Below are 17,315 nucleotides of genomic sequence, written 5' to 3' on the forward strand. Positions count from 1 at the left end.
TTGGTAGGGGGAATGACTTTGTGTCCATTTCAGAGCAGGAATTAGACAGAAAAGCTCAGCCAGTATAAAATGCTCTCTAACAGCTTTTCCTCTTTACTATTTATTAAATCATCAATTTAATTTAGTTATTTGATTTTGTGTTCTGTTTATATATATATATATAAAGTTTGTTTTTCATAGTGAATCAAGCAGGACATTTGAATAAAGCTTCCACTTGACCAAATATCCTTGGTTCTTTTTGACCATCCAATGAATACCGTGTTGCACAACGTAAAAATGCACACGAGAATAAACATTTAGGGCATCAGAATAAATTAATAGACATATTATTATAGCACACAACACATCGCTTAACTTTAAATGCCACCACTAAGGTGAGATTCCACCAAACCGAAAGCAAAAACATTCAATAAAAAAAAATGCTACATGAGCGACACTTTGACTCAATCGAAAACTGTGCACATACGCGTTTGGGACTATATTTATGTTTCAGAGTCGCGTAAATGACTCCGCCGTGATCAGTGGAGGGTTTGAAGAGCGTCACGAGCCCAGCGGTCACCTGGATCCCTGATTGGCTGCGCGCTCTCATCCGGGTACTGCGCGAGATCGAGCCCATTAGCTAAAGGTACCAATATGGCGGAGGTAAGAGGGAAAACAGGGGGGAAGCGAACAATCTTAAATCGATATTTTTAAAAATCGGGGCTCGTATTTTTCTGTTTTATTCAATCGATTGGGCCTATTGCAGTTTTTTCCCGGCCATACGTTTCAATCCAGGCCGCAGTGGTCATTTTTCTTCCTCTAAATTATGCTTGAATGTCTGGGCTCATCCTTCACCACTAGGCCGTTGCGCCTTCGCTCTCTCAGCTGTAGCGGCGGTGTAAATTGATACGTAAATTTAACGCTAGGTCGCTGGTTAAAGGGGAAAAAATCCATCGCTGTGAAAATAATGAATTTTATGATTTCTAATGAATGAGTGCCGCCTCTTATATAACTGTAAGTCTACTCTGTCGATTACAGTGCCGCGCAAGCGAAATTAGTGTTTACATTTTCGGTGAAAATCGTTCTCATCAGGCTTCAGGGTTAGCTTGATGTTAGCTAACAGTTGTGGAAGCCGACACTGAGTATATATTTGATATTTCTCACATGTTGCTGCTATTATTTCAGCCATTTTTCACACACTGAATCATCGTACCTCTGCCGTGTTAACTATGTTTTTTGTTTGCACTGTCTTGAGTTTTTCGGTAGGATTAGATTGATGCTAATGGTGTAGTAGCCAGTTAGTCCAGGTAAAGTTAGCGGCAAACCATTTTTCTTGCAGATATTAATAGGCCTCTATATTAAATGATGCATTTCTTTTACATCGTTTTGGGGGAAAAACAATTTTAGCTTATAGTGTTCGCTTATGCCTACTGTGCACACTGTAAAGTTTCTTTATTCTTTTTATGCAGGCTTCCCTAGGGAGTTCAAGTCCAGGTAAGAAAACAACGTATACAAATGAAATATTTTTGTCCAGTGTAGTTTTTATTGTGGCTGTGCTAAATGTAGCTGATGCTAGTTGATATTGAGAAATAGAGTAAATACATTCATGTAAAGCCATAAATTGTCTTGTGATTGTACTGTCTTGATTTGGGTATGTGCATGTGTTGACTTTGAGTAAATCTGTTTCACAAAATCAACGCACGTTTTTTCTTCCAAATTCAGTTGGCTCTTTATCGTCAGAGGACCATGATTTTGACCCAACAGCAGAAATGTTAGTTCATGAGTACGATGATGAAAGAACTCTGGAGGAAGAAGAGTCTCTTGAAGGAGGAGGAAATTTCCGCTCCGAGATTGCAGATCTTGAAAGGGTAAATAATGCACATTTGGTTTACCTGTACAAATGAAATCACCATCTCTGCCAGTTAACGTGATAGCCAGCCTTTCCCCGGTCCCTGAACAAAACAAGTTGGTTATAAATGGATTTTAATGAAATTTTGGGGAAATGGCCAAAGAACAGGTAATTAAGGTTTGGTGATGTTCTGGATTCCAGAGACATGTTGACCTTTGATCCTCCAAGAAGCTGAGCCAAGAGGTTTTGATTGTAACTGGCATTTGATCCTAAAGCAACCCATGTTGTCTAAACCTGTACTATTAATGCTTATATACTGTACAGTAATATGCTGAAATACTATACTGCAACCACCGTATTTGCTGATGAAGCATTTATTTTTAAGCTTTGTCAATATGGATAAAGTGGTAAGGTTGATTACCAACTGAGTTTTGGATAAATTATTTTAAAAACAATTTTCACTCATATGATGTAGAAAGTGCAAACTAGCTTTGCTAATTCAGTTTTTTTTATTTGGCTATTCTTGTCTGTCTTGCCTTTTTTCCTATCAGGAGGGCAACATGCCGCTAGAGGAACTCTTGGCCATCTATCGTTATGAGGCATCGGCGGGCTCCAGCATAGACAGCTCCTCTGGAGATCTGACTGATGAGCTGCCAGATATGACTTTGGACAAGGTATTTAACAATTCTTACGTGGCAGCACTGCATAGACATTAATTAGTCGCTTTTAATAAGCTATAGATGTTGGCCACATTGTATGCACAGTTGTACAAAATGTGTAAATATATATAAATTCTCTCTGTCTAGGAGGAAATAGCTAAAGACCTGCTGTCTGGAGACTATGAAGAGGAGACTCAGTCCTCGGCTGATGATCTAACTCCTTCTGTAACCTCTCACGAGGCTACCGATTTCTTCCCAAGAACACTTCGATGTAAGTAGCAGGTTATGCACAGTTAAAAAAAAAAAAAAAAACTTGAGCCAAATTCCATTTCTGTATAGTAACAGTTACTGCATGACGTTGCACAAATTAGAGCTGGAAGTAGGAGCTTCATAACTGATGAGTTTATTTTCCCTAAAAACTAAATGCATGAAAAAACAAAAATGCCTTTATTTTATGTTGGATGATTTAAGAATTCCGCACTATTGTATGTTTTTCCAGTTTGGTTTGTGTATAAATATATAAATGCTAAATATGTTTTCTCAAGAAATAATACGAGATATTTAGTTTATTATTTTTAAATTAGACATTTAGCTCAAAAGGAACCATTAGAATAAAGTGTACTGCAGTGTTGTTTACATGCTGTGTTTTCATTAGCAAACACTATATCTGATGGGGATAAGGAATCAGAGTGCGATGAAGATGGTCCAAGCCCCGAAGACTCTAGAAAGGTAAATAAGAGCTCTTAATATGTTAATAAACGTATGTTACAACTGTTTAATTACACCTGTGATTTTAATCGTAGGAAATAATGGTGGGAACACAGTATCAGGCAGATGTTCCCTCCTGCCTGAGTCATTACAAAGATGGAGAGAAAGGTAACGTCCACATGGGCCTTTGAACCTCTTTTGACCTGTTTCTCATATGAGAGGAACTGTTCCCTTCTGGTGTTGACTGCGTTTGTTTTGTGTATCTTATCATCCAGCGTATGAAGAAGATGATCAGTTGTTATGGAGCCCAGGTGTAATTCCAGAAAGCAAAGTCCGAAGTTTCCTGTTGGACGTGCTCTCGCGGACAACGGATGAAAAGCTGGGATGTGACAAACCAGCCATCCATCTTCGTGACAACGAGCAGGTCTGTAATGGCTCTATTCCAGCTTTTGCTGTCTTGTATACAGCTTAAGCTTTCAGTGTGTTAATATTTTATTGATTATTAGTAGTGACTTACATTTCTCATTTGTGTGATTGGTTCAGCTGTATTTTCCCCCTCATACATGACGCGTATCTCCCATAGGCTTTGAATGAGCTTGTCAAAAGCAACTACAACACTCGTGAAGCACTCGAGAGATATTGCAGCCACGTGAAATCCTCAAAAGGTAAGGGAACAACCGCCTTGTTGGCTTATTAGGATTATTAGTTGTTTAAAACTTCAGCTCTAGAAATGTTGGCACCAAAGTTTTGATATTCATTTAATAACCTATACTATGACCCTTTGAATGTCATTCAACTTGAGCATTTTAGCTAGTTTTGTGCTTGATTTCTAGATCTACATCAGATTATGAATGGTGACAGCAAATATTAAGAACCCCCATGATGACCCTTTATAATCTCTGCAGTCCTAAATATGAAATTGATGGGAAGATTTCAACTGGACAAATTGCTTTTTTTTTCCTTTTAAAGATTGAGCCTTGTGTAATGAGGCTGTTTAACATTCAGCTCAAATGGCAAAAAAAAGAGTTCAAACTTCACCATATAGTTGGTCTGTTCACCCTTAAGTCCTAGTTACCCAGATATTTTTGCATAGGCTGACATAAATATCCAGTAACGGTTTAATCAGCACTTTTACATATTGGCTTATATATAGGTGAATACATTCATGTGTCCGGTTTGGTTTCAGAAAAATCGCCTCCTTGGTCGGAAGAAGAATGCAAGAACTTTGAACATGCACTACAGATGTATGACAAGAACTTCCACCTCATACAGAAACATAAAGTGAGTCTTCCTTTGATGGGACTAGTGAACCGATCCCCGTCTCAAGCCTCAGCTGTGCTGACTCACTTTGTCTCCCAGGTCACGACACGAACCGTAGCAGAATGTGTGGCGTTTTACTACATGTGGAAAAAGTCGGAGCGCTTTGACTACTTTGTACAGCAGAACCGTTTTGGGAAGAAAAAGTACAGCAGCTATCCTGGCGTAACGTAAGTGGTAGAACAAGCGTTTAGCTTTTGCTTGCGTACCTGTAGAAACTCCCGTCCAACTCTTGTTTTTGCGCAGCGACTTAATGGACAGGCTGGTGGACGAGGCGGAGGGACTGGCGGTGGACAGTTCCTCCTCGGTGTGTTCAGGGGCAGGTGGAGGAGGAAGGCTGGAGGCCACCACAGACCAGCAGCTCAGTCTGCTCAACTCCATCACAGCCAGTGACCTCACAGGTCAGTGAGATGATGAGTCGGTCTTTCCTGGGGGGAAGTCTGCATCCGTCTTAACATTTTGTTGAGGTTGTTTTTATTTCTTGCAGCTCTGAGCAACACCGTAGCCACAGTGTGCAGCCCTGCAGAGGTCGGTTGTCTGGACTCCTACAGCTTTCCCCCCCTGGACGGTCTCCATCGCGGCTCCCTGAACCACGACGAATCCCTCGGGTTCCCTTCCAATGGTGCTGAATCCGACTGCCTCAACATGCTCGATACCGGATTCTACCATTCGGAGCTGGGCCAGCTAGGAGGAGTGTGCGTCAACAAGGACTGCGAGCGGCCCTCCAAAAGACTGAAGATGGCTCTGCCGGATTCTTTTATCAACGACGTGTCTGTTGGTAACCTCGGAGTGGACTTCGAAGCACGGCGGACAACAGCACACCACCACCGGATCACCGGGGCCAAAATGGCGGTGTCTGTCACAGACTTTGGGAGCTTGACTGGCGCCGGCGAGCCCAACGGGTTTCTGGGATCACACGCAAGGCACCACACACAGCACACTACGGCACTTCAGTCAGAGTGATCTCTCTCATCTTCTTTCCTCGTGCTTCCCTTTTGAAACCCCCCCAAACCCAATGTACATAAGACTGACCTCACTGGAGAATCCAATTTTAAATTCTAATATAAATATATATAAATATATATATATATATATATATATATATGAATATACATTTTGTTTCCATTTTCGTGTAATATGACATCAGTGATGTCTATCATATAGAACTAAATCTTGATTTCTCTCAAGAGTTTATATAGCCATTTATTTTATTTTTTTGTTGCAGTCTTGGATATGTGTAATGTCCGTGTACAGTGGAGCCCGAAGGCTGCAGTAGGAGAGTTGTGTATCTTCCTTCCTCATATTTACACACAACATCTTCAGAGCTACGTGTTATCCTGCCATTCTTTCAGCTGCCAAAAATGGCTTTGTTTTCTGCCTCAAGCATTAGTGTTGTTTAGTTGCTTGTCACTTTAAAAACAAAGAAGTGGTACTGTTTTTAAATGTGTTTGGTTTACGTCTACTCAATCAGGCTAGTTCAGATGTTTTTTTTGTTATTTTTTTAATTTGCCTTCTGCAAATGTCACTAAATATTCTATGAAGAGCATCACTAGCACGTGGGTTTTTTTTTTTTTCCTCCAGTAGAAGCTGGCCTAGTGGTTAAGTTGTTCAAACATCACCAGACATTGTTGAATATATATTTATTGCATATACGTTATTTAATCCTTTGAACCTTTTCACTCATGCTACTATTAGCAAAGCCTAGCCTTATCTCCTTTTAGTTGTAAAACGTTAGAATTTGCTCTTGAATTAATGCCTGTATTAGAGTAAATGCCATTTTCTGACTTATTTGCTCGCAGTATTATCTCCTTATTTAAAGCCACTCTGTTGTATCAAACTTCCGCCTGACCTGGACTGACTAGAGAATGCTTCTGGTCAACGGTTCTTGAGATTGAGCCATCTTCTCTTGACTGAAGTCCATAATTGTGAATTGTATTATGTTTAGCGGGTTGTTGTCTGTTGATTGGATGCAGTAGTTATGTTTACTTTATCTATGCATTGTGCTATGAATAATTAGTTTGATTCAGGGGTACACAGTGACTGACGTGTCTAGATCTTGTGATTCATCATCTTGTGTATTGCCCAGACCCATGCTTAGAAACCATCGTGCGGTTGGATCGAGTTATTCAGTCTACAGCCCCGTCAACAGAGGATATTTACTTATGTTTCATGTAAATATTTAGCAAATAGCCTTTAAAAAGTCTATTATCTGACCTCTTACACTTGTGAATCTGTTAATATGAAAGTTTGATTCCTGGGTAAAAGGCAATAATTTGTAGATATGTACAGATGTTTTAGGTTCCGAGGTTTACCAATCGACTTGTTTTCTGTTTCGTTCGTTCTTTGAAAAGGTCACGACACCCCAGGGCTCGGCTGAAACCACGCATGCCAGCTGCGTCCCATTCTTAACGTGTAGCACTGAGGGGAAAAAAAAAAAAAGGCTTTACCTGAAGACGTATTGATATAGTCAGTGTTGCAAATCCACGTTTGAAAACTGGCGACCACGTGTAAAAGATGCTCATCTCTGTACATGTCTGTACTCGTCTCGATGGTAAAGGGATGGCTGCTGCTCTGGTATGTGGAGAGCTCATTTCTCTTAATGCAGTAGGTCCTCCAGACTCTTCAAGCTTTAGCAGTGCCGTGATATTTATTTTCACCTGTGGTTTTGTACAAAGACTCCGAAACCCTGTCAGAATGTAAAGGCCATTAAGTAGTAGGTTTGTTTTTTTTCAGCACCCTGTGATCTCTGGAAAATGTGATTTTATCTATCTCTGCTATGAGACTTATGTGTGCAAGCAAGCACTAAAATTTATTTTATATTTTGTATTGTGTTTCAGAGTTTGAAAATGGGGGGGGGAGGAGACAAGTTGTGGTTTTGGAAACAAAGTCGAGTCCTTTGATGAAAACAAGAACACCTTTGTGAATAAAAGCATACAAAACAGAAAAATGTATATCCAGAAATAGAGACAATCAAAGACTTCACTATAAGAAATGTTCAAGAAGCTATCTTTATTGTATATAAGAATTGTACATAATCACTGAGGTTTTTGTTTTTTTAATTATTTTGTATTTTCTGTTCTTTAATACCTTGTGTACAGATCCAGAAATAAAGCTCTGGAAAAGGTTCAGAGATGCTGGCGGTTTTCATCATCCCAGGGAAAGCTTGATTTCTGACCAAGTTTGGCTATAAACAAAGCTCAGGATGGAGATTACTTGTGTTTCCATCAGTTATCTAACCGGAAGTGACTGGTCACACCTGATGGGTACATTTAGAGTCAGGAAGTCCTCAGCGAGGACCACTTCCACGCCGCTGTCCTGGAGAGCATCCTCAGCCTGTCTCTTCAGCTCTGACACGTCGTCCTTGCCCCCCTCCTTTTGCGCGCCGCAGGGCTTGTACCTCTGGCTAAAGTGGTGCAGCACCAGCCGCCGCGCACGGCACGCCTGGGCCACCGCGGCCGCCATTTCGGGCGTGCTGTGTCCGTGCTCCACTGCTTTCTCCCGGTGCTCGTTTGCAAGTGTGGCCTCGTGTACCAGGATGTCTGCTCTGTGGCACAGCCTCAGGGGCCCCTCCCCCAGGACGGAACTGCAGTCGCCCAAGATGCACACTTTCCTCCCGGGAGTGGCGTCTTCCAGCACCTCTGCTGGCAGAACCAGGCGCCCGCTCTCCAGGGTCACCGCCTCACCGGCTTTGAGCCGCCCATAAAGGGGCCCTGGTTTCAGACCTGGGCACAAATTTAAAAAAATCTGATTAAATTCTTTATCTTTTAAAACATGGGGGAAGAGCGCATGCATGATTACCCAAGACCACACATGTTTCCTCTATAGGATTTGAATTAAAAACGGCATTCACCTAATTCCTTCAGAAGTTCCGTCTTCAGCCTCCCGGTTCGATCATGCTCCTGAACGCAAAAACCAAACGAGGGGATGCGGTGAAACAACCTGAAGGCCTGAACGACAAACCTCTTGTCTTCAAAGAGGAGGTAACACTCACTGGACACGTCCAGGGAAATTGTCCTGCCGGGCTGCTCCTGCGGGTGCAGGGGGCCGTCAGCCGTCACCTAGAGGTCACAAAACAGGTAAATGATCAAACATTAATATAGAATCATTTAGAATTACAGGTACCAAGTTGTGTCCCTCACCTCTGGGCTGAGCTGTCCCTCCTCTGGACTCTGGTCGCTCGTTGGCTCCAGTTCATGTACTATGACAGAATAGATTTATATTAAATAAATGAATTCAACACAGTATTTAATATTTCTCCATTTGATGTGTAAACCTGTCATAGACCGTCTGTGTTTGGGGAGAGTGCGCGCTTGCCTGCGTAAGGAAAAAGCAGCTGTGACCCCGTCAGGCCCAGCGTCACCCTGAGAAAGTGCCGGAGGCCCCGGGGGCCGTAGATGTCCACACGGCCGAGCCTCTGCTGGGGGTCGGGGTTACTGTTGAGACTCACGGTGCAAAGTAATCCAGGCAGGCCAAACAGGTGGTCCCCGTGCAAGTGAGAGATGAACACCTTGGTTATTCGACCTGGGTAGAAGAAGTAATCATTCATTACACCTGAGCTCTTCTTCTGGATGTCGCCTAAAGGATGCACATTAAGACATTTTGTGGACTCACCGGCTCTGAGCTGGCTCTTCATTAGTTGTGTCTGCGTTCCTTCCCCGCAGTCAAACAGCCAACATTCGCCTTCTGTCCGCAGCACCAGCGCCGAGGCACCGCGGTGAGGAGAAGGGTAGGCCGAGCCGGTCCCGAGGAAAGTCACGTCCATAGTCATACTCGTTTGGACTAAAAAAGTGAAGAAAAGTTCTCACAGCTGTGGCTCCCAACCTGCCATGGATCTATAAACAGAACTGGACACCGTGGTGAGGGTGGAGCTTTCATTGATTCACATGAAAGTTGCTCAATAGCACACGAAGCAATAAAACGCTCCACTTCCGGGTCTAAGGAAAGCGCTATTGCGCATGCTCCATAGAACCAAAAGGGGACGCGATTGCGCAGTAGCGTTTCCGATAAGCACGTCAAACTACCGCTCGGGCTCTTCCGGGCTCATTCGACAGTTTCCGTGATCATCGCTGCGCGTTCACGAGCTTGTTAACGAGTCGATTGTGGCCGAGCTGCTGCAAAACAGTGACTGTAAAGAGGATGCAGCGTTTAAGTAAACTATAGTATAATATAAAGTATCATTTACAAAAAAAAAACTAATATCAAACAGCGACGTGTAGGTAGGTGTGTTCATCTGTGGAATAGCTCTGATGGATTAACATTTCTTTTAATAAATTGCGACGATTAAGATAAATAAAATGAATGTTTCTGTGTTGAGTTATTGAGCTATTAATGTAGAATATCTTGAATAGGTTTCTAACTCAAGTCTGAAAAGTAATTTACTGCCAGATATCGCCGATAATGATTAAACTGAGCGAATGAAATTAATTGCACAAAATCGACGTGCAAAATTGAGTAATTTAATGTCTCCCCATAATATTGAGCAGATGCAACGATGTGTTAAAAATAAACCCACGTCTCGACGAGCCAGCTGGTTTTCAACCATTAACATTATTATTGATTATTTTCATTAATTGCAGTGACAATGATAAGTCACCAGACAGAAAATAGGTTACGCTAAATAATTGTACTAGTTTTGTGGACATCGGTGCAATTTTGATCTCGTCCCTTTCGATCTTGTCTTGGTATCAAGGTTTTCACATATGCCCTCTTGTGTTCCTTAAAAGTGTGAAGTGAAAGTAGTAAATCCAAGGTTTCTCTGTTTCTGTATGTGAAAATATGTCTTCAAGTTTTCTACAATAATATAATATAAACTTTTTCATGTGTATTTATGGTGTCTAGTTATCCTAATTTCAATTAATAAAGGAATTGAGATACAGAAAATCTTTATTTCAACTTTTAGAGGCATCTCACAATAGGTATGAAGAAGCATCACTAACATATCGCTCTCTGAGGGCCAAAGGTGGGGCCATAATACTGTGACAAAAATACATTTTCTAAAGAAAACAAGAGGGCACAATAATATTTTAAGGCAATATCCTTATGGTGAAAACAGACCTCAAGGACAATAACCAAAAGCAAAAATTCTTACCTGTACTTAAGGTACGTAGGATAATTATGGTCTGTAACAACAGCTGGACAAACACAAAAGCAAACGTGTAATGGAGTCACACAATGTAATACATGTGTTAAAATGTTCACCATTGTTAAATACAGGAACCAAAGTGAAATAGAAAACCAGAATAATAGCTGCACATTTAATACTAAACCTTGACACCATTTTGGACCAAAATTCTCATAGGTCTCTTCAGTTTCAGCTGTGTAGCAAGATGAGGTCTACATCATAAAGGTCATAAACAAACAGCGATGCTTGTGCAGGCACTTTAATCTTCGCTGCAAGTACTTCAAAATGTCCCGATGAACTATCCTGAGATTCCCAACCATGAATTCCAATTATAACATTAATGTCATCAACAGAAGACAATGAGGAGAAATAAACAGATGGTAGGTAGTCTTGTGATGTAGCTTATCATCCCCTCCCCAAAAACTGCCAATGGAGTATTCACATATTTTCCTGTAAGAAGTTTGTTAGAAATGTAGTAGAATATAAATGTAATGGACAGGACATGGTTGAGTTTACAAAAAACTAATTTACACAATTTATATTAATTTTTAACATTTAATATCTTAATTCTTTATTTTAATCACTATTTTAATATTAGGATCCACTTTGTTTTTTACCATGGTTTAATAGAAGAAAAAATATTTTAATTATTTTAATATTAGGATACACATTGTGCACCAGTTTAGTAAAAGAATCAAAGTTTATTCAGTCTAACCTGTGCATCAATTGTTCTTCAATGTATGAATTCAAGATTATAATTTAGCATCTGTAATTAGAGCATATAAAACCATAAACTTTATATAAATTATGGAGTCAAACCTTTACAGCAGATGAAAAAAGAGAACAGTATTGCACCTGGCATCTTTCCTCACAGTGCTTTTGCCCACCACCAGGGGGCTCTCTAACTTGAGATTTGTAATTGGGGGAAAAACGGTGACGAGGAGTGACCATTGACTTAAATGTTTTCCTTCATAAGTTGCTTTTCACATAGACCCTTCATGACTACTCAAGTGCTTCCACGGTGTTTAGCCTAGAACAAAGAGCTGCACTAAAACACATAATCTCAAACCTTTGTTATGTGGAAAATAAAGAGTTGTGACAGCAGACGGAGAGAAATTTGTTTCGAGAGTTATTTCTTGGGAGAAAAGCTGACACCTGGCCAGTCGTAGGTGTCCGGCATGAAAGAGTCATAGTCGGTGTTCCACACAGTAGCCCGGACAGAGCCTTCCTTATCCAGCGGTTCAGGGTAGTAGAACGCCATGCCTTTCAAATAGACATATTCCACCAGCTAGTGCAAGAAGGGCAAAATTTTAGACTGAGTGTAATATCAAATCCAATATCTGGAGCAAAAGGTATACAATCTATCTTGCCTTGATAGCCATCTGGATAGAGACCTCTCTGATGTCTGACAGTGGAGGATAGAGTCTGCCCTTTGCCAGCTCTTCATCAGTCAGCTGCTCTGCAAGGGCCTGAAAGGAGGATTTCCACACACAGAAAACACAAAAATATTGTGACTCCATCGGAAACGCTTTCATAATACCAACATGTGAAGTTTATCCTTGCAAGCAAATTCTTTTAACACTGAGCCAGAAAGGGTCAATTTATCGTTGGAAAAAAGTGACAACAAAGATGGAGAAAGAGCAAACACTCAGTCCTGAGTCCCACCTTTGCAGCCTCTAAGAAAACTGTGTCGCTGATGTGTCTCACGCCACTCAGGATGACAGCCAGAGCCACGCCTGCAGCCCACACAACACACGCACACACACACACACACAAAACGACAACGTTTCATCTATTTATCAAATGTTTACATCAAATGTCCCAATTATTGTACAGAAAAGGAAAAATCTGAAACAAAACCTTTGAGTGATAGTTAAAGCTTCTGCAATTTATCAGTTTTCAGCAGTATTTTTAATACTTCCAAAGTCCACAAACACCTGTGCCTATATCTTTCGTGACATTTTATTTCACCTGGGAAGATGTAGGCATTATTTCCTTGTCCAGGAGTGAAGACACGGCCATCGCTCAGCGTCACTTGCCCAAAAGGACTCCCACTGGCAAAGAGACATCTGCCCTGTGGACAAAAAACTTCAGAGTCATCGACGGATGACAGGAGATGAAGGAAAAGGCAGTCAGCAAGAAGATAAATGAAAAATGCATATGGAAAGAAGAAGCGCTGAGTACATCGGTGAGGGCATAGGCGTCCTCTGCTGTGCACTCTGCTTTGGTGGTTGGGTTACTAAGAGCAAAGATGATTGGTCGTTCGTTCAGGCTGGCCATGGACTTGAGAACATCGTGGGTGAAAAGAGGGCCAGCGCCAGCCACACCTGGATGATGGGGAAAGAATCGCAGTGTTATTTCAACTACAGCTCAGCCAGTAATGACATAATAATGTCTTTCTGGCTCATAAAAAAGGTGAATATTTCTTAGAATTTTTCAGACTTCGACATTAAACTTACCAATAATGGCTGTTGGTTTAATGGTGTTAACGGCATCTAAGAAACTCTGGACTTTCCCTGGATTGTCATGAATAAAAGCTTCCTGGTTTGAGTCCATTTTATGTGGCCTGTCCTAAGTTTACAGAAGGAACATTGAGCCAGAGAAAGGAAGTTCCCCAGACATATGATCCCAGACACACTAACCTTTACTAACAATCCATCTTTATCATACATCCAGATCCTCTGGCGGGCCTCTATTTGGGTCATTCCAGTCTCCATCATGGCCATGACAATCAAATTAGCTATCCCCAGCGCAGCCTAATGATGTTTGACATTAATGAGTAATACGTCCAAACTACTTTGACAGTGTGTCCACTTAAATCCTTAAATCCATCTATTCAGCTTTATCCTAAAACAATTATTCCTCATTAGGACAAAACAGAAGGAGAGGCAGGAATGCATTCTTGAAACTTAAATCCTTTTTTTTTTTAAAGATCAATATTGTGTAATATTTTTAGGGCATTCATTGATGACTGAAGTCATTTTCGTACCTCTCCAGCTCCCAGGAAAAGCACCCGGTGCTCAGTGATGGGCTTACCGACTGCCCTTTGAGCAGCTAGAAGTCCAGCCAGGGCCACAGAGGCAGTACCTGCAAAAATGGAGGAGCAGATATAAATAAACAATGACATCCTTACCTGGACTGTTCTCCGTCTCTTTATCAAAGACATTTAATTGTTGTTATTTTTATCTTTATTAAAGTTAATTCTAATGTTCCTACATCTGGGTTCTTGCATGAAAATTAACTGCCGATTTACCAAAAGCTGGAAAAATCTACAAACCCTGTATATCATCATTGAAGGTGCAGTACTTCTCCCTGTATTTCCTGAGGAAGCGGAAGGCGTTGTGGTTTCCAAAGTCCTCAAACTGGATCAGTGTGTTCTGCCCATATTTATCCACCACAGCCTCCATAAACTCATCGATCAGATCATCGTAGGCTTGTGAGCGATCCCGGTTCTGGTAGAGGCCCATGTAAAAGGGATCCCTGAGGAGCGTCTGCAGGGAATGATCTGTTAGAGAAGATGTACACCAACCCTAAACTGAGCCATAGAAATAAATCCTGCCTACCTCATTGTCAGTCCCAACATCGATCACCACAGGGAGACATTTGTCAGGTCGAATACCAGCGCAGGCCGTGTACAGGCAAAGTTTTCCAACGGGGATTCCCATTCCGTAAACGCCCAAGTCACCTAATCCTAAAATCCGCTCACCATCAGTCACGACGACAGCCTGAAGAGAGGGAGAAAATGTAGCCATGGAAATGATAAAGAATCCGGAATGATTAAATAAAGAACGATGCATAATAATGAATCATTTAATGGACTTTACACACAGATAATTAATGATGTACGGTTATGTAGTCCGAGAAGGACTAAATCCACATTTTGGGGGGGAAAAGTCAGTGTGAGCTTTTTAGGTACTTACGGCAACATTAGTCTCTGGCCAGTTGTCCAGGATAGATCGGATATGTCCTTTGTCTCGAATGGATATAAATAATCCTCTGGTGAGAAAAAAATTATCGGTTACTAATAAACAAGACACAATCGGAACAGAAAGTGTATTCGACATTTCAGTGACATGATGCCCAGCAGAAAGAAACTGTACATATACATACTTTGGTCTTCTAAAAATGTGTCCATACTGAGTGCAGGCTAGGCCAACAGTGGGAGTGTAGACAATTGGCATTAGTTCCTCTATGTCTTCCATTAAAACCCTGTAAAAAAGCCTCTCGTTCCTTTCCTGGATGCCCATTAAGTAGATATACCTGTGCAGGAATGAGGATTGTTGAAAAAGAGAGGATTCAATTCAAAAACATTAATGCAGAAGGTAAAATTCATCAGAGAGACAATTACACATCCTTACTTCTGTAAGGGGTCTGTCATCTTCTTCAGGTTATTCTGAAAGCGCATGGCCTGGATCTCTTGGGTCTCCACTTTTGGAGGCAACAGTCCATGTATTCCCAAAATCTGCCTCTCTTGGAGAGAGAAGGCCATGCCCTGAGGGGGAACAAAAGGAAGAGAAGGAGAAGGAAGGTTGGTCATTGCGTCAGAAACCGCTGCAGCATAATACGCAGCACTGAGGTCTGCTTTGTGACACACAGCAGGTTTCTTACAGTAAGGCTTCAGAATTATGGCCCTTAAAAACAACTCAAATGCAGTTGAAAGGAGGCACATTTGTTTAGACGGAAAGAAACCTCCAATGAAGATTCTTGGCAGAAACAGCCCCTAATTACAAGGGAGGAGGAGAGTTTAGAGTGTGCATGTATGAACCCACGTCTGAAAGACATCGCAGTGTAAATCACTGAAGTCATAACAGCTGAGGCGGAGAAGGAAGCAGATTTGCCACAGCGACTGGGGAGGAAGGGCCTGCCTGCTGAGTCATGCTGATGCAGCTTTTCACTTCACTTAGTGCCTGTAGTCAGTTCCTCTAAACATAAATAACATGCTTGAAAACTCTCTAACTTGATTCATTTCTTTTCTCTAGCAACATCAACATTTGTATTCAAAGAAACATTAACAGTTCGTGAAGTTTAAGGATGAAAACAGATTTTCACTCTTCATGGATGCATTAGTAAAATCCTCTAACTATTTGTGTTTTTCTTTACTTAAGGTGAATTGAAAGTGCAATCTAATAAAATTCAAGATACAGCAGAGAGTAAAATTTAATTCCAAATTTTACAATAATTGTTTGCGCTCATTAAACATCGCATCACACAAATGTGATAGAAATAAGGCAATATGGATATAATTTCTTTGTGTACAGTGACCATGAACAAGGTATGGTAATCACCACTTCACATGCTGGACAGAGTGTCTATATTTAAAACGTGCAGTCTATTCTAAATTTAGCACAACCTACAGAAAGTGAGACCATGCATCTTCAACCAACCAAGATCTACCGTGACTCTGGCCATCTATAAAGTGCTCTGAACCAACAAATAATGTGATGACCATTGATAAAGCAATGACTAATTTAACCTTTGGTGTTCTGGAGCCAACATGAGTTAAGGTGTAGGGGGAAACATACCAAATGTACTCACTTTGTTGGTGCGAGGGCTCAGCATGAGTGGTTTCCCCTTCTCTTTGGTGTGAACCCATCTGCAAGCCGTGGCACAAGTCCTCAGGGACACTGATCTTCTCAACTGGGACAACATGGTGTCACTAGTTAAGATAAGCTACTGGTAAGGATCTGCAAATGGAAAAAAATGTCTTATAATTATATATCTAACTTTAAGCTTTATCCATCACTTTTAAATACTTCTCGGGTGAAACTGAAACTGTCCCTTAACGTTAAATAGTTCTTACCTCGACGACCTTTGAACATTTACCTTCATCATAACTGATGTTATAAAATGGCATGCTCCTTTGGCACATGCTTAGAAGCCCATAAATGTTGTGTTTCCCAGATTACAAATGCTGACAAGAGTGGCAAGACATTAATCTGGATGGACAGATGTGATTTAGTGAAAGAGAGCTTTGCAAGATTGTCATAATCCCCTTTTCTCTTCGGCATCAGAAGACAAAATCATGACAGAAGCATTCGAGGACAAAGAAAGGATGTTACAACATTCGAAACAAAAATTGCACTTGTGCAGACAGGACTAATGTTACATGAGCCGAGCAGATTTTTAATAAAATGTCTCCCATGTAATTCTGCACCAGGCTTTATTATTGAGGAGTTAGCGCAGCATTCGCACAATAACCACCGATAAACACCAGCTAACCCTTGCTAACACGCCAATATCTCGCTAGCTCACCGCAAAAGCTGCCAACCTTGTAATCTTTGTCAGCGAACAAGCCCGCATTGTTTACAGTAAACAACAAAACAAAACAGACAGAACCCGGCAGAATGAAAAGTTTTCGGGTAGGCTGTCACTCACTCGGACCCCCGCCGCTTTGCTAGTTTCTGGCTGAGAAACGGGACGTGCTTCGAAGGAGATTCTCCCTGACTCGTCTCACCTTGCGCTGGATTAACACCACAGTCCGCTCGCTCGGATAGTTTACGCTTCACAAAGCTTTCTCTTTTGAAACATCGCTGAAAATGTGCCGTTATTTGACCTTTCGGTTTGTCCCTTACCAGCAGCCGGACGCGGATGCAACAGTTTGACAGTGTGGATGGAGTCGCGAGCTCTCGCGCGTGTGAACGTGCCGTACCCTCATCCAATCCAAATTGTCGACCAATGTGAC

At 41.4% G+C, this 17,315-nt stretch overlaps 3 protein-coding genes across 6 annotated transcripts; 1 reads left to right on the forward strand and 2 right to left on the reverse strand.

The window, feature by feature from the left end:
• Positions 1–565: 565 nt before the first annotated feature.
• Positions 566–7,521, forward strand: mier3b (mesoderm induction early response 1, family member 3 b). 2 transcript variants are annotated; one of them, XM_003974787.3, is made up of 13 exons: positions 566–642; positions 1,449–1,473; positions 1,702–1,847; positions 2,380–2,502; positions 2,635–2,758; positions 3,143–3,216; positions 3,291–3,363; positions 3,471–3,619; positions 3,779–3,860; positions 4,382–4,476; positions 4,555–4,682; positions 4,759–4,913; positions 5,000–7,521. In XM_003974787.3, the coding sequence occupies exons 1-13, from the start codon at positions 634–636 to the stop codon at positions 5,473–5,475; spliced, it is 1,659 nt and encodes a 552-aa protein (XP_003974836.2). In that variant the 5' UTR covers positions 566–633; the 3' UTR covers positions 5,476–7,521. The 2 variants fall into 2 exon arrangements, with proteins under 2 accessions (XP_003974836.2, XP_029685255.1); XM_029829395.1 differs by lacking the exon at positions 566–642 and adding an exon at positions 666–993.
• Positions 7,522–7,562: 41 nt separating this feature from the next.
• elac1 (elaC ribonuclease Z 1) lies at positions 7,563–9,474 on the reverse strand. Its single transcript, XM_003974847.3, has 5 exons — positions 9,124–9,474; positions 8,827–9,033; positions 8,652–8,710; positions 8,363–8,570; positions 7,563–8,234 (listed from the first exon to the last, which is right to left on the reverse strand). The coding sequence occupies exons 1-5, from the start codon at positions 9,278–9,280 to the stop codon at positions 7,741–7,743; spliced, it is 1,125 nt and encodes a 374-aa protein (XP_003974896.1). The 5' UTR covers positions 9,281–9,474; the 3' UTR covers positions 7,563–7,740.
• A 903-nt stretch (positions 9,475–10,377) lies between these two features.
• On the reverse strand, positions 10,378–17,295 carry me2 (malic enzyme 2, NAD(+)-dependent, mitochondrial). Of its 3 annotated transcripts, none has more exons than XM_003974846.3 (15): positions 17,206–17,295; positions 16,169–16,317; positions 14,992–15,125; positions 14,744–14,893; positions 14,554–14,629; positions 14,197–14,358; positions 13,911–14,124; positions 13,623–13,720; positions 13,276–13,389; positions 13,093–13,204; positions 12,818–12,960; positions 12,605–12,707; positions 12,299–12,369; positions 12,004–12,102; positions 10,378–11,921 (listed from the first exon to the last, which is right to left on the reverse strand). In XM_003974846.3, the coding sequence occupies exons 2-15, from the start codon at positions 16,280–16,282 to the stop codon at positions 11,763–11,765; spliced, it is 1,749 nt and encodes a 582-aa protein (XP_003974895.1). In that variant the 5' UTR covers positions 16,283–16,317; positions 17,206–17,295; the 3' UTR covers positions 10,378–11,762. The 3 variants fall into 3 exon arrangements, with proteins under 3 accessions (XP_003974895.1, XP_011613882.1, XP_011613884.1); XM_011615580.2 differs by having other exon boundaries at positions 17,088–17,260; XM_011615582.2 differs by having other exon boundaries at positions 17,009–17,260.
• Positions 17,296–17,315: the final 20 nt, after the last annotated feature.

This window comes from Takifugu rubripes, chromosome 21 (assembly GCF_901000725.2).
Source record: "Takifugu rubripes chromosome 21, fTakRub1.2, whole genome shotgun sequence".
Taxonomy (NCBI): Eukaryota; Metazoa; Chordata; class Actinopteri; order Tetraodontiformes; family Tetraodontidae; genus Takifugu; species Takifugu rubripes.

What these genes read in the sequence shown, in the direction of transcription:
- mier3b (XM_029829395.1), top strand. Translation starts at nt 970, where the DNA reads ATGAGTGCCGCCTCTTATATAACT. An exon ending in TTACAAAGATGGAGAGAAAG is followed by an intron (nt 3,364 to 3,470) that starts GTAACGTCCACA and finishes CTTATCATCCAG; the next exon opens with CGTATGAAGAAGATGATCAG. An exon ending in CACAGCCAGTGACCTCACAG is followed by an intron (nt 4,914 to 4,999) that starts GTCAGTGAGATG and finishes TATTTCTTGCAG; the next exon opens with CTCTGAGCAACACCGTAGCC.
- me2 (XM_003974846.3), bottom strand. Translation starts at nt 16,282, where the DNA reads ATGTTGTCCCAGTTGAGAAGATCAGTGTCCCTGAGGACTTGTGCCACG. An exon ending in CACATTTTTAGAAGACCAAA is followed by an intron (nt 14,630 to 14,743) that starts GTATGTATATGT and finishes TTTTCTCACCAG; the next exon opens with AGGATTATTTATATCCATTC. An exon ending in CTATCCAGATGGCTATCAAG is followed by an intron (nt 11,922 to 12,003) that starts GCAAGATAGATT and finishes TTCTTGCACTAG; the next exon opens with CTGGTGGAATATGTCTATTT.
- elac1 (XM_003974847.3), bottom strand. Translation starts at nt 9,280, where the DNA reads ATGACTATGGACGTGACTTTCCTCGGGACCGGCTCGGCCTACCCTTCT. An exon ending in GCTGCTTTTTCCTTACGCAG is followed by an intron (nt 8,711 to 8,826) that starts GCAAGCGCGCAC and finishes ATTCTGTCATAG; the next exon opens with TACATGAACTGGAGCCAACG. An exon ending in GGAACTTCTGAAGGAATTAG is followed by an intron (nt 8,235 to 8,362) that starts GTGAATGCCGTT and finishes ATTTGTGCCCAG; the next exon opens with GTCTGAAACCAGGGCCCCTT.